This window comes from Lissotriton vulgaris, chromosome 3_1, assembly GCF_964263255.1.
Source record: "Lissotriton vulgaris chromosome 3_1, aLisVul1.2, whole genome shotgun sequence".
Classification (NCBI taxonomy): Eukaryota; Metazoa; Chordata; class Amphibia; order Caudata; family Salamandridae; genus Lissotriton; species Lissotriton vulgaris.
Window position 1 is genome coordinate 132945413 of NC_141689.1, and position 13162 is coordinate 132958574.

Below are 13162 nucleotides of genomic sequence, written 5' to 3' on the forward strand. Positions count from 1 at the left end.
GGTAAAAAGCCAGGTTTTCAGTAACTTTCTAAAAGCCAGATGGATAGGGTTATCCCTTAAAAGATCTTGCATTTGGTTCCAAAGGTGAGTGGTTGCATGAGGCAAGCTTCTACGTCCCCAGGAAGCTTTGGAGATGGTTGGAACCTACATTTTGTTAGCTGAACGCAAAGGTCTATTTGGGATGTACCAACTGAGTTTGTATCTAAGCAGGGCATGGTCAGTATGGTAGAGTGATTTGTGCGCTCTACAAAATGCCTTAAAAGTGAATTGCTTTTTAATGGGCAGCCTGTGTAGCACAAGACTAGCTTCAGAAACGGGTCGACATTTTAAAATCTTCCCAAGAACCCGGGTTGCTGCATTTTGCAACCTCGAGAGTCAATTCAAAACATCCTGTTGTCCTCCAAATTAAAGAGAATTACAATAATCTAGCTTTGAATGCACCAGGGAGGTGACTGGTACCTTCTGCAAGTCTGAAGGCAGAACTATTTTACTATTCACCAGCATACATACACCCAGCACATGCACACACACACACACACACACACCCACACACAGCTCAGCACTACATACTAAATTGATGTAGGCCAAGGGTGAGTTAGGCACACAACAGCAGAACTTTACATGAGGCCTAACTCAATTGACACAGGCAAAAGGGCCCTTGCGCTACTTAACTTCTGGCAGAGGCCTTTTACCATTATGAGGGTAGCACTTTAAATGCCCCTCCTACTCTTATAAGGCTGTCATTTGTAAGAAAGGCAAATGTCATTGCTCAAAAGCATGATCTGTGTTCAACCTTGACAACAAAACGCAGCTCCAGAGATCCAAACACCATTGCAGATGGGAAACCCCAGGCAGGGGTGTAAGTCTGTCGCTCTGAGAGTGACTTTGCCATCCCAAAAATACCATAGTGCATGGGGTGGGTGCAAGTTATAGTTCCTTAAGTTAAATATAACTGATGTTTATACTGTGGATATGAGAGTTTAAAATATATATTTTTAAATTACTTTTTCACCTATCTATAATAGAATTTTGATCTTTGTTTTTTTCATTGATTTTCTATTTTTTTTCTCTCATGAAGTAATATTTTATTATCATAGCTATGTGGACCTACTGTGCACCAGCTCTTGATTGCCAATCCCCCATTGCTGGTCATTGGCCCACAGTTGAACAACGTCCCAAAGACACACACTCAACTACTTCGTTTTAGCCCCACAGGAATCTTGTATTAATTGTGCCGCAATTTCGAGGTATGTTCCCCCTTCTCTCAAAATTAAATATTTCCCCCATGGGGGTGGGCAGTTAAAAACAAGCATAGGAGACTGTGCTTGTTTTTTTTTTGAAGATTTGTGGATACTCTTCAAATTTTTGGCAAACTATGTTTAAAAAAAAATTGGGCCCCAGGGCTGAGGTGGTAGGGGGTCAGAGTTTTCCTAGCATGACCCCAAGATGCCACCACGTACTAGTTCAGAAGATTGCAGCCAAACATATTGAGCAATGTGTGGCAAATGCTCAAAAACTACTGACGCAGCACATTACCGGAGGCATGAGCGGGGCATACTACAAGCCCCAAAGAGCAACGGGACCAGTGGGGCAGGAAGCCAATGCCCCAGCCCCTCCTTCACCTGCAGTATTTGACGACCTCGCACCTCCCGCTTGGTGGGACATGCAGCGCATTTACGGGGGCACGAGCGGGGTATACTACAAGCCCCAGAGAGCAACGGGACCAGCGGGACAGGAAGCCAACACTCCAGGCCCTCCCTCACCGGCAGTATTTGAAGACCACGTGCCTCCGGCTTCGCGGGAGATGCAGCGCATTACCTGGGGCACGAGCGGGCATACTACAAGCCCCAGAGAGCCCCGGGACCAGCGGGGCAGGAAGCCAATGCCCCAGCCCCTCCCTCACTGGCAGTATTTGAAGACCTCGCGCCTCCCGCTTCGCAGGAGATGCAGCGTATTACCGGGGGCATGAGCGGGGCATACTACAAGCCCCAGAGAGCAACGGGACCAGCGGGGCAGGAAGCCAATGCCCCAGCCCCTCCCTCACCAGCAGTATTTGAAGACCTTGCGCTTTGCGGGAGATGCAGTGCATTACCGGGGACATGAGCGGGAAATACTACAAGCCCCAGAGAGCAACGGGACCAGCGGGGCAGGAAGCCAACGCCCCAGCCCCTCCCTCACCGGCAGTATTTGAAGACCTTGCACCTCCTGCTTCGCAGGAGACTCAGCGTGGGCATGCGCCGGGTGAAGCCCGGGCAAACGGCCGCCCATCTAAGCCCGTCATAGCCAGGAAGATCCAGGCCAGGGCCACCCCCCTTACATCTGATAATGGCCAATTGACGGACTGAGCCGCACCGACCCGTGACTTCCATTGAAGGTACTGTTTCCATCTCAATGCTATAAAGCCCACAAACAATTGCGGAAGTGACAAACCGACCTCCTAGGTCTATTCCTATGGGTAAAAGAAAGGCTATGGAGGGGGCGGGGGGGGGGGGGGGGGTCCAGGAGCGAACTTAGCACAAGGCCCGAGGAGAGCAAAGAAAGTCAAGAAAAGCAATAAGAAAACACATAAAACTGGCATTGTGGACCGTATAGAGGTGCTTGTAGATGAGTGTGGGAGCATATTAGCTGGAGATCCTGTTAAGACCACTGCGGAAAAACAATACAATCCCTTGGACCGAATTGACAAACTTGAGACCTATCTCACTCCTCCCTCTTTTAGGGAAGCTTACTGAGTTTGTCAACCGGCACCTGTCAAAATACATCGAAAGTGCTGGGGGGCTAGACCCCTCCCAGTCTGGGTTTAGGCCTAGGCATAGCACTGAGACCGCCTTGCTGTCCGTCGCTGACGATCTTCATATGCTACAGGATAAAGGTTACTCCGTTATCCTGATGCTTTTAGATCTGTCAGCGGCGTTTGACACTGTATCAATTGACATCATGACCTCCAGACTAGTTGACATTGGTCTGGGAGGCAAGGCGCTGGCCTGGCTAAGGAGCTTTTTCACTAAACGTACTCAAAGAGTCATTCTGGGTTCATATCAGTTGGAGGAGGTGGAGATCTCTAAGGGGGTGCCACAGGGCTCCTGTCTGAGCCCCACATTATTCAACATCTATGTGGTGCCCCTAGCTAACGTCATGAGATCCCACGGGTTCATCCAAGGTATCGTATGCGGACGATACTCAACTCCTCTTTCCGTTTAAAACAATGACACCCAAAGCACGTAACTCCTTTGCAAGGGGGATGAAAGAAGTGGCCCACTGGATGGCAGCAAACTTCCTGCAGTGTAACGTCTCCAAGACTGAGGTGATGCTCTTCGGGGAAGCTAAACGCCTGTGGACTCCTGACTGGTGGCCTCAAGATCTAGGTCCAGTCCCCGAGCCCAAATTGGTTGTGAAAGATCTGGGAGTAAAACTGGATCAGGAGCTCGCCCTCAAACAACACGCCAATCAAGTGGTCAGCTCCTGCTTCCATGTTATTGGGCTTCTTCGGAAGGTATTCCCCCTGTTACTTGATACCATCAGAAGAACACTGGTACAGTTGCTCGTGCTGAGTAGACTGGATTATTGTAATGGTCTACTGCTAGCCGCCAACGAGGGGATTATCGCAAGACTACAGGTTGTGCAAAACACTGCTGCACGCCTTGTTCTCAACGTCCCGGCTCGTACTCCTTCGAAACCCCTGTTAACCATACTTCACTGGCTCTCAGTGAAACAGAGGGTGATGTTTAAAACATGCTGCATTATCCACAAGTGCCTCACGGGTAAAGGTCCAGATTACCTGACTAAAAAATTCAATCTATACGTTCCCTCCAGATCTCTGAGATCAGGAGATCAAGAACTGTTATGTGTCCCCAGGTTCAAGAAGACAAGACAAGGGGGAAGGGCCTTATCAGTAGCCGGCCCGAAGTTGTGGAATGATCTCCCTATGGAAATCAGACTATGCAAAGAACATCTTCCTTTTAGGAAAAAATTAAAAACTTTCCTCTTTCACTACTAGGCTAACCGTCTAGGGAGAAAGGATAAATGATTGGGCCTCTTTTTGCTCTCAGATGATGCCAAAGGCGCGGAGATACTCCTCTGGGAGTCGATTCCCAGCGCGGTACAAGTTTCCAAATAAATAAATAAATTATAAACTAAGATACCACCAAAATTCGGATTGACAAATCTGACAAATGTTCCCAGTCAACTAACATCCATATACCTCAGATGTTCCACAAATCGCCTTGTTTGAACATCCCTAATGACATCAACGATTTTCCCTCGAGGTAATCTAGCCCTGACTTAGAAATATCCTCTCCCTCACAAACACCACCCCAGCCCCCAATACAGCATAGGTCGAGCTATTTGGAAACCACTGTTATAGTCTGTTCCAATAGTTTTTCCGCTCTGGCTGATGAACCAGCCTTCCCTCCTGACCAATCCACTCAGGGTCCAATGGAAGTCCCGGTAGAGCTACAGTTGGAGGATGCAGAGGACCCAAGTGTTAGGACCTCGATTCTATTATCAACCATAAACTCCTTGACCATGGAGGTGAGGGACCTAAAATCTATGGTTACAGATTTAAGGGCATCTGTGGAAGCATTAATGTCACATCACATGCCACACAAACTTATAGCAGTCCACCAGCCCTCTAATTCGTTGCCAAAAAGTTCCAACCTAGTAGGTAGAACAGGTACTGCAAAGAACCATGTTATACATACTATTCTAAATTATAGGCCAGTACCACCTAGCGAGTCCATCGCATTGGCACAGTGTAGGAAGCAATCTAGTGTCCAAATTGGGTCCAATCCTACTAACCATACCTATCAAAATCCTTCTGCATCTCAGGTTCCCGTTTGTAAAGCAGTAGTGCCTGGCCCACGCCTCATCGGATGCCCTTCCTGTCCCTTGCCCATAAACCAGACAGTCTTTATGGTAAATGTCCCTTAGCCTATGGTCCATGAATATGGGGATTCATTGATTAATAAAGTCATGCATTGGATTCGATACTTCAGAGGGTGCCAATCCATATTAAGAGAGGACATTATCAGGGCAGCAAGGCATTCTTCTCAAACCCAACGATTAGATACTTTCAAACTCATGCTGACCTCCCCTCACTTGGCTGAGGGCTTACTTGCTCTAGAGTATAGGACTTGTCCCCCTGGCACCTCAGGTATCCAATTCAGGTGTTCTCCATTGGCTTCTAGCACAGCCATGAGGGATGGGGCTTTTGAGTTATCCAGAGGGTCGCTGCTAAACGATAATGATTGACTGTCAACAACTTCCCAAACACAAATGGAGCACATATATGATTTAGAACTAGAAGCTACAGACACGACCCCTGTTGCCCTTACTGCTTCCACTGCTCTACAGTGTGTATGTAACCAGGCAAGGCTAACTCAAACAGAACTCCCAGATCTACCTCAAATGATTCTAGATCCCATACACATAGCCGCACGCCCCCTTTTGACTAACCATTCCCCTGAATCTAATAGCACCCGGTTTAAACCACCCAATGAGTCAGGGAACCCTAAAGCGGATAGCCTAAATTTAAAGATTCTGTGTTGTAATATAGCTCGCCTCTCTAAGAAATTGTCTCTCCCAGACTGGAACAATTTTGTTGAAGGTTACACTATTGGTATCTTTCAAGAGACTTGGAGCACGATACCCCACCACAAAGCAGGCTTTGTGTCCTACTGTGTCCGAGCAGTAACATCGTCATCAGGGAAGGGTCGCCCTTCCAGTGGCCTGGTAATATGGATCAGCATTGCTCAAGATTTTTTACTGAAACAGATGTAATTCCCCTGATCTCTTAGGATTAACAATCAGGGATAACAAAGGAGTCAGAATGCTGGAAATGTTTAACATCTACGTCCGAGGAACAAAGGGTGGAGCACAATCACCTATAGTTGATTCCTTGGAGGCCAAACTTTCCAACTGTCCCCATGACTCGTACACCCTGGTAGTAGGAGACTTCAACTGTACTTTTGAACTTCTCGCTGCCGGGGATGTGCTAGACATTGAAGAGGACGATGCGGAGCGGGGAATCCCCCCGCTGAGCATCTCCCAAATAATAAAGTTGGACCCAACTGGCTATTCAGTTGAACTCTCTAACTCTAGAATATGGGCTAAGTGCTACCACTAGTAGGTCGCAGTCAGATCCGCTAAGGGCACACACCTATAATAGGGTGGGTTCTTACTCCCAAATTGATTATATCTTACTAATTATAAACTGTGGAAGCACCTAATAGACATGGCGATAACATTGACTGTCGACAGCGACCATAACCCGCTATGTCTAACTCTAAAACCTCTCTGGCTGCCCAATCCTGAACCCACAGACATAGGAAATCAAATGTCATCAAGGGAAGTAATTCCCTCAAATTTTGGTAGATACTTGAAATGGAATAGAGTTGTATTAGATGAAAACGAAATGTGCGGCATTAGAGGGACCCTGGTAGAGACCTTAGCAGAAATGGGAGAGGCCCTCTCAGGTTTAGATGCCATTGCCATGCCACCCAAAATATACGAAAAAAACTATTAGCACCTTGGGAACTTTTTTCCTCATAACTGTTGGAACTGGGCAGCCCACATTCTGTAAGAAGTCAAATGGTAATGATATATGGTATACGAATACTTGAAGGCATAAGAAATCTGCCCTGGTCCTAGCCATAAAAAGCAAGTCTCCCTCCATGATCCGGTCAGCAAAGAAGGGAGTACAAGATGGCAGTATCCAAGGCCAAGAAAGAGTGGGAAGAGCAGCACTGGCAAGCCCTGAATATGGCCAGTTTGAAAAAGGATGCCAGCAGTTTCTGGAACCTGATCAGAACTAAGACGCGACCCGATTGCGAATAAATTAATAATAATATCTTAAGCCAAACCTGGTATGACCACTTCCTTAAACTAACGTAGGTAAAGCCCCGGGTGAAGGTATAGCCATTGATTTTAGAATATGCTCTGGGGAACCCAATAGACATTCCTTTTCCGAATTGGAAGTGTCATCTCCCATTCGGCGTATTGTTCCAGCAAAGGAAGCGGGTCCAGATGGAATCCCTGGGGATCTTCTCCGTGCAGATACTGTAAAATGAGCAAAACTTATTCGCACTCTAATTAATGCTATCGACACCGGCTCCCCTATTCCTGATTCCTGGAAGGGAGCCAAGGTCGTTCCCATTTTTAAATAGGGGGCCAGGGACGATCATGTTAATTTTCGCCCTATAAGTTTGATTGATTCAGTTCAAAAGGTCGTCGGGAGGGTGGTGTTGGAGAGGATCTTGGCATGGGCTGATGAAAACAGAGTCCTCTCCGATTACCAAGCAGGTTTTAGGGCTGGGACTGGGACAATTAAACAGGTGTTCAGGCTACTTCTCCTTTACTGGAAGGTGGCTCAGATAGGCAAAGGCAGTCTTTATCTTGCATTTATCGACCTAAAGACTGCCTTTGACCTAGTCCCTCGGAAGCGCCTATGGCAGGTGTTAACTGAGCAGGGGGTTCCTAGGTACATCTTAAACATCCTAATTCACCTCCATGAAAGCAACTATGCCCAAGTGAGATGGAGATCTCAAGGGCAGAAAACTCCTAGAATACCAGTGAACAGGGGTATCCGCCAGGGCTGTGTTCTATGCTCCCACCCTATTCTCCTTGTACCTGAACGCGGTGGTTGAGCATTTACAGCGTATGCCATCTGACGCTCTCCTGTTCCCTGATGACACCCTCCTCATCTCAAAGACCCATAGGACCGCTTACAGAGTCTCTTAGATAGCTTCCAGTCATTTTGTACCAACAGAGGGCTGGTCATTAACTCTGAGAAAACCAAGTACCTAGTATTAAACCCCCCCAAAAATCTTAGGATCCCACCTGCATTAAATTCTGTCCCACTAGAGAGGTTCTCTATATTTGATTATCTGGGCATTTGTTTGTCTGATTCTATGCACTGGAGTTCCCACATGCAAAAAATGCTCCTGAATCACAAAAGGGTTGTGGAGGCAATATTTAAAGAGCATCGCTCTTCGAAAATTAGACCTATTGCCCCGGCTATCGCTATCTATAAGGCTAGAGGAGTGAGTTTCGCCCTCTATGGTGCCGAACTCTGGGGTTCCACTAACTTGGACCAAATTGTGAGATCAGAAAATAAGTTCCTAAAAGAGCTAATGATGCTTCCCCAGAGGACCCCCACCAAACCTCTACTTCAAGATATAGGGTGCCACTCAATCAAAGATCTAGCAAGAATTCGCCCCCTCCTGTTGTGGGCCCGCTTGTGGCAGACACCAGAACTGCCTAGATATGCTGAGGGGCTACGTGAAGTAATGAGCATGGGTGGGTGGCAAAAGATTAAATAGCGAAAGGACCTAAAATCACTTTTGTATGAGCTTGACCTTAAAGAGGTATGGCTAGATAGAACTGCCCCACCGAAGGCAGAACTCAAGAAGATGTATTGGGCTTGGGTCAGTAATAAGGGTCTCCTTAATCCCAAAGCAGGCAGGCTGACAGAGGAGTCCACGCACCATGAGCACCTTACCCGCTATGAACCACACTTAGACGTCATACAAAAGCCATATGACAGAGCCCTGTACTTTGAGTTTAGGGTAGGTTCACTTCTCACACGAGAGCTGACTGCGAAATGAAAGCCTCCCCATCAAACATCAGCTTTCTGCCCGAATTGCAAAGCTACCATCGAGTCAACAGCGCATATCTTGCCAGCTTGCCCAGCCTACAAAGTGCCAAGGGTGTGTTGGCTCAGACCACTCAGTAGAGAGCTATGTACCCGCAGCCACTCTGTTGAACTGCACATTTTAAGAACTGATGCACGGGATGTCTATTCTTGTGGTCTGGCCAAATTCCTGGGATGGGTATGGAGCATTAGATCAAGAATCCTGAACTTTATCCCCTAACCAATTCTCCTGATATGTGTTTCCTGTCTTCTGCACGTTGTACTTTTCTTACTCTTGAGATGCTGTTTTTAATACTTATTATTCGACCATTGATGTATTTTTTTAGCCAAATGATTTGGATATATTTATTATCTATTAGAATGCACTCTGCTTTTAACTGTGCAGCTTTTTTATTCTTGTTCTTCTGCTTTTAAGATATGTTTTTTTATCGAAATAAAGCTATTATGACTACTGAACATATATACATCAACTCACAAAAAGCATCCTTTCTGGACCAAGATCTAGCTGTCTCCCAAATCTGCTGTAAATGCTTTCAGCCATTAGGGCTGTAGCAGTGTCTAAATTTCCAGTGGAAAAATGAATCTATTTTAGGGTCCCCTTTTTCTCTGTACCCGCATGACCGATCACGCCATAACATTACAGGAAGGATCTGAGGTGGAAGAACATAGTTTTTGAATGTTTCCTAGAGATACATCAAATGGTGCTAAAGTTATGAGCAAACCAAAACATGATTCTCCACTGGAAACACGGTCCTAGCAATACCTACCCAATTGCAAGCGCCACTGGGTGATGGCTGCTTACTCACAGGGGGGCTTCACCCTTTATTCATGCTGGGTATACAATACCATATTGGGGGAAGTAATTTGTCCCCAGCTAGGTTACAGTTTCTATGGAGCAGCAAAACTGCTCATACATAAGGAATAGGACTTGAATACAGACAAGGGGATAATATATATTTATCCCCAAAAGTGATGCTTGCACTTTGTTTAGATGTGACAATCAGCCCCTTTGCAGATGCAGCATGAATCTCTGTAACATGTAAAAATTAAGGAGAAGTCTTGCCACATAGTTCTTTACTTCAATCTCCTAAACACAAGTAGTCTGTATTTTATGTACAATTATATTTCTCTTTCCCTCACCACAGGAAAAAGAATATATTGCTGATCAGTCCAAGCGAGGCACCATGGAATTCAACATGCTCTTTTACACCCTGGTCTTCTTGTTGTCCATGCTGGAATGTTCTTATTCAGGACATGTTTCCATTTACAGTAAGTAATTTGATTCAAGGGGCTTAATTGCTTTGTCTACCAGTGACTGAATATATTGACAGCCAATAATTAATCTATCAGTGGAACTTAGGTTAAAACACCAAAGAGAGTACAACCATGTCAGCTTTATAGATTGCACATTTATTTATTTGAAGAGTTATATTTAGCGCTAACTAGACCCGGAGGTATCAGAGCACTTTAGATGGATGTGGATTAAGAAAACAGTTGTACTTATTACATCGGTTGCAAGAGAACAAAATATATAAAAACAAGTTCTAAGGAGCATAGAGGGTGGTGGGGGGAGGGGAATTGAGCCAGAAGCTGGAAATCATTTTAAGTGAGGCATATCGGCAATGGAAAAGGGTATTTCTTCTTATTTTCTTTGTATTTCCTTGTTCTGCCCTATCCTTGTGTCTGTGCCCTTGTTTTGTGCCCCCTGCCTGTTTTCTCCACCCGTCTTTTCCTGCTTTCTTCCCTTGCACTGTTGCCCCCATGGCCCCTCCCCCTGCCTCCCAGCTGCATCTCCCTCCCTCCCCCTATTTAATGATGGCTGCTGTGCGGCCATGCAGCAGGCACGCCACTAGCTCCCTGAAGGCATGCCAAAGGCAAACCCGTATGCGCCCATCCGTGCCCCGACTGCGACCAGTGCAAGGACCCAAGGCCCTCTGGCCTGCCAACGCTACAGCTCCTCGACTCTTCCTGAACTCAACACTGTCTAGTAACCTAAACTGCACCCCCTCCTGACCACTCAACAACCACAGACTCTTCACCTGCCCTCACTGCTGACTTTTCTTTACCTCCGCCGAGACCCAGGACCATCCACCTCCCTTCAGCAAGAACTCCATCACACCCCAAACTCTGAGATGCATCCTCCTCAACATCTGCTCCCTGCATAGACATGCTACAGACTCTGGGACCTCCTAAACAGCACTGCCCCGGACTTTGCCTTCCTCACAGAAACCTGGACAAACGCAGCCTCCAGCCCAGACATTGTGATCGCCATCCCGGAAGGATACAAGCTCACCCTGAAGGATCGCCCAACCTCCCCGGAGGAGGCATCGCCATCGCCCACAAGGCTATTCTCTGACTGAGCACCTATACCAACGGTACCTTAAATCTGATGGAGCACCTCCCTGTCAAGATCTATACCACTCCATCCTCAACCCTCTGAGACACCCTCATCTATGGACACCCCACACCATGCGCTCCTTTCTCCGACTCCATCACTGACATCATCATGCTGCATGCCATCCCTCCACTGATTTCATGCTGCTAGGAGACCTCAACTTCCACCTCGACAACCTCCAGGACCACAACTTTGCCTCCCTTCTGGACAATCTCCACACCATCGGACACAAGCAGATCATACCCAAACCTATGCACTCCGCTGGACACATCCTGGATGCAGTTTTCACAGTAGGGAACTCCATCACCTTCAGCCACACCTTTAAACTTCGATGGTCAGACCACCGCTGTGTCCACTTCACCTTCAAATCCAACATCCCCCACAGACGCCTGCATCAGCTCCAATGCAGGAATTGTAACAAGATCTCTGATGACCAGATCACTGCTGCTCTCATCAGCTCTGCTCCTACCACCACAAACTACGATGACCCCATTACTGCCACCCACACTCTTCACAACTGGATCACCGACTGCGCCAACACCTTTGCCCCTTCAAGAAAGCCTCCAAGCCCCACACCAAGAAATCCAGCTGGTTTTCCATGGAACTCTGAGACTCTAGATGCAAGATGACTGGAGGAACACAAAACCCTGACTGACCTCAGCAACTTCAAAAAAGCTACTGCAGCCCAATTTAAGCTCATCAGACTCTCGAGGAAGGAAGCACTGCAGGACAAAATCTCCACCAACAGTCACCACATCGAGGAACTCTTCAGCATCATCAAAGAGTTCGCCCAAACCAACAGCGAGTCCGCAGACATCATTACCTCCCAGGACCCCTGCAACAGACTCAACACTTTCTTCCATCATAAAATCAAGACCATCTACAACAACTTCGACGACAACAACCCCCACAAGGAACCCCCTCACACTGCTCCCAACAGCAAGCAGCTGACAATTGACAGCTGGACTGCCCTCAGCATCAAAGACACTCTGAGGATAATTAAGACCACTCACCAAGAAGCCCCCACGGACACCTGCCCCCCTTATATCTAATGCAAAGCCGCAGGCACCATCGCCTCCGAACTTCAACATATCATCAACCGCTCCTTCAAGACCGCCTCCTTCTCCGATGACTGGAAACAGGCAGAGATCAACCCTCTCCTGCAAAAACCTTCAGCGGACCCCACCAACTTCATGAATTTCCGACCGATCTCCCTACTCCCTTATCTGGCCAAGGCCATGGAAAAGGCCATCAACAGCCAACTTGTCATCTTCATCGAAGTAAACAGCACCCTTGACTCCTTCCAATCAGACTTCAGGAGGACTCACAGCAACAAAACGACACTCTTTGCAGCAACAGATGACATCCTCGCCCTCCTTGAGAGGGGAGAGACCTCATCCGTCTTGACCTCTCCACTGACGCCTGGAACGACACCTGGTGGCCCCCGCCCTCAAAGACCCTTGCTCCATGAGACCATCCACGCATCATTGGAATCATCCTGGACTCTAAATTTAAAATAGACTAACAAGTCAAAGCCATTACCTCCTCCTGCTACCACACCCTCTGTCTTATCCGCAAGACCTTCAAGTGGGTCACCCCATCACAGGGAAATGGTCACACATGCCCTAATCAGCAGCAGACTGGTCTACTGCAAATCACAATATGCCGGGATCAACAAGAACCTCACCCGCAAACTCTAAAATGTCCAGAAAGCTGCCACCAGACTAGTCCACAACCTACTGTGCCACATTCACCAACACCTACGGTCCCTGCACTGGCTCCCCATCGAGAAGAGAATCACCTTCAAGATTCTCAACCACGCACATAAGGCCCTCCACAACACCGGACCCACCGACCTGAAACACTGCCTCGTGTTCCGTGTCCCCAGCGCTCTATATGCTCAGCCCAGCTCTCCCTCGCAACGGTACCTCAGATCAAGAAAAGCAGATCAGGAGGGCGCTTCTTCTCCCTCCTCATGGTCAAAGCATGGAAAACCCTCCCTCTATACCTCCAGCAGACTGCATTGCTCCCTCAGTTACTAAAGTAACTCAAGACCGGGTTCTTCGATGGAACCCAGTGATCCTTTGGACACTGCAGTACTCTCCCTGCCCTCCGTC

General features: G+C 47.4%; 1 protein-coding gene across 1 annotated transcript in view; it reads left to right on the forward strand.

Moving 5' to 3' along the window:
* The first annotated feature begins 9796 nt into the window (after positions 1–9796).
* LOC147726082 (uncharacterized) overlaps positions 9797–13162 on the forward strand; it is a 41557-nt gene continuing 38191 nt past the window's right edge. The window contains exon 1 of the mRNA XM_086960198.1: positions 9797–9919. Coding sequence (XP_086816324.1) covers positions 9835–9919 — 85 coding nt within the window. The 5' untranslated portion in view covers positions 9797–9834. The remainder of the gene's footprint in view (positions 9920–13162) is intronic.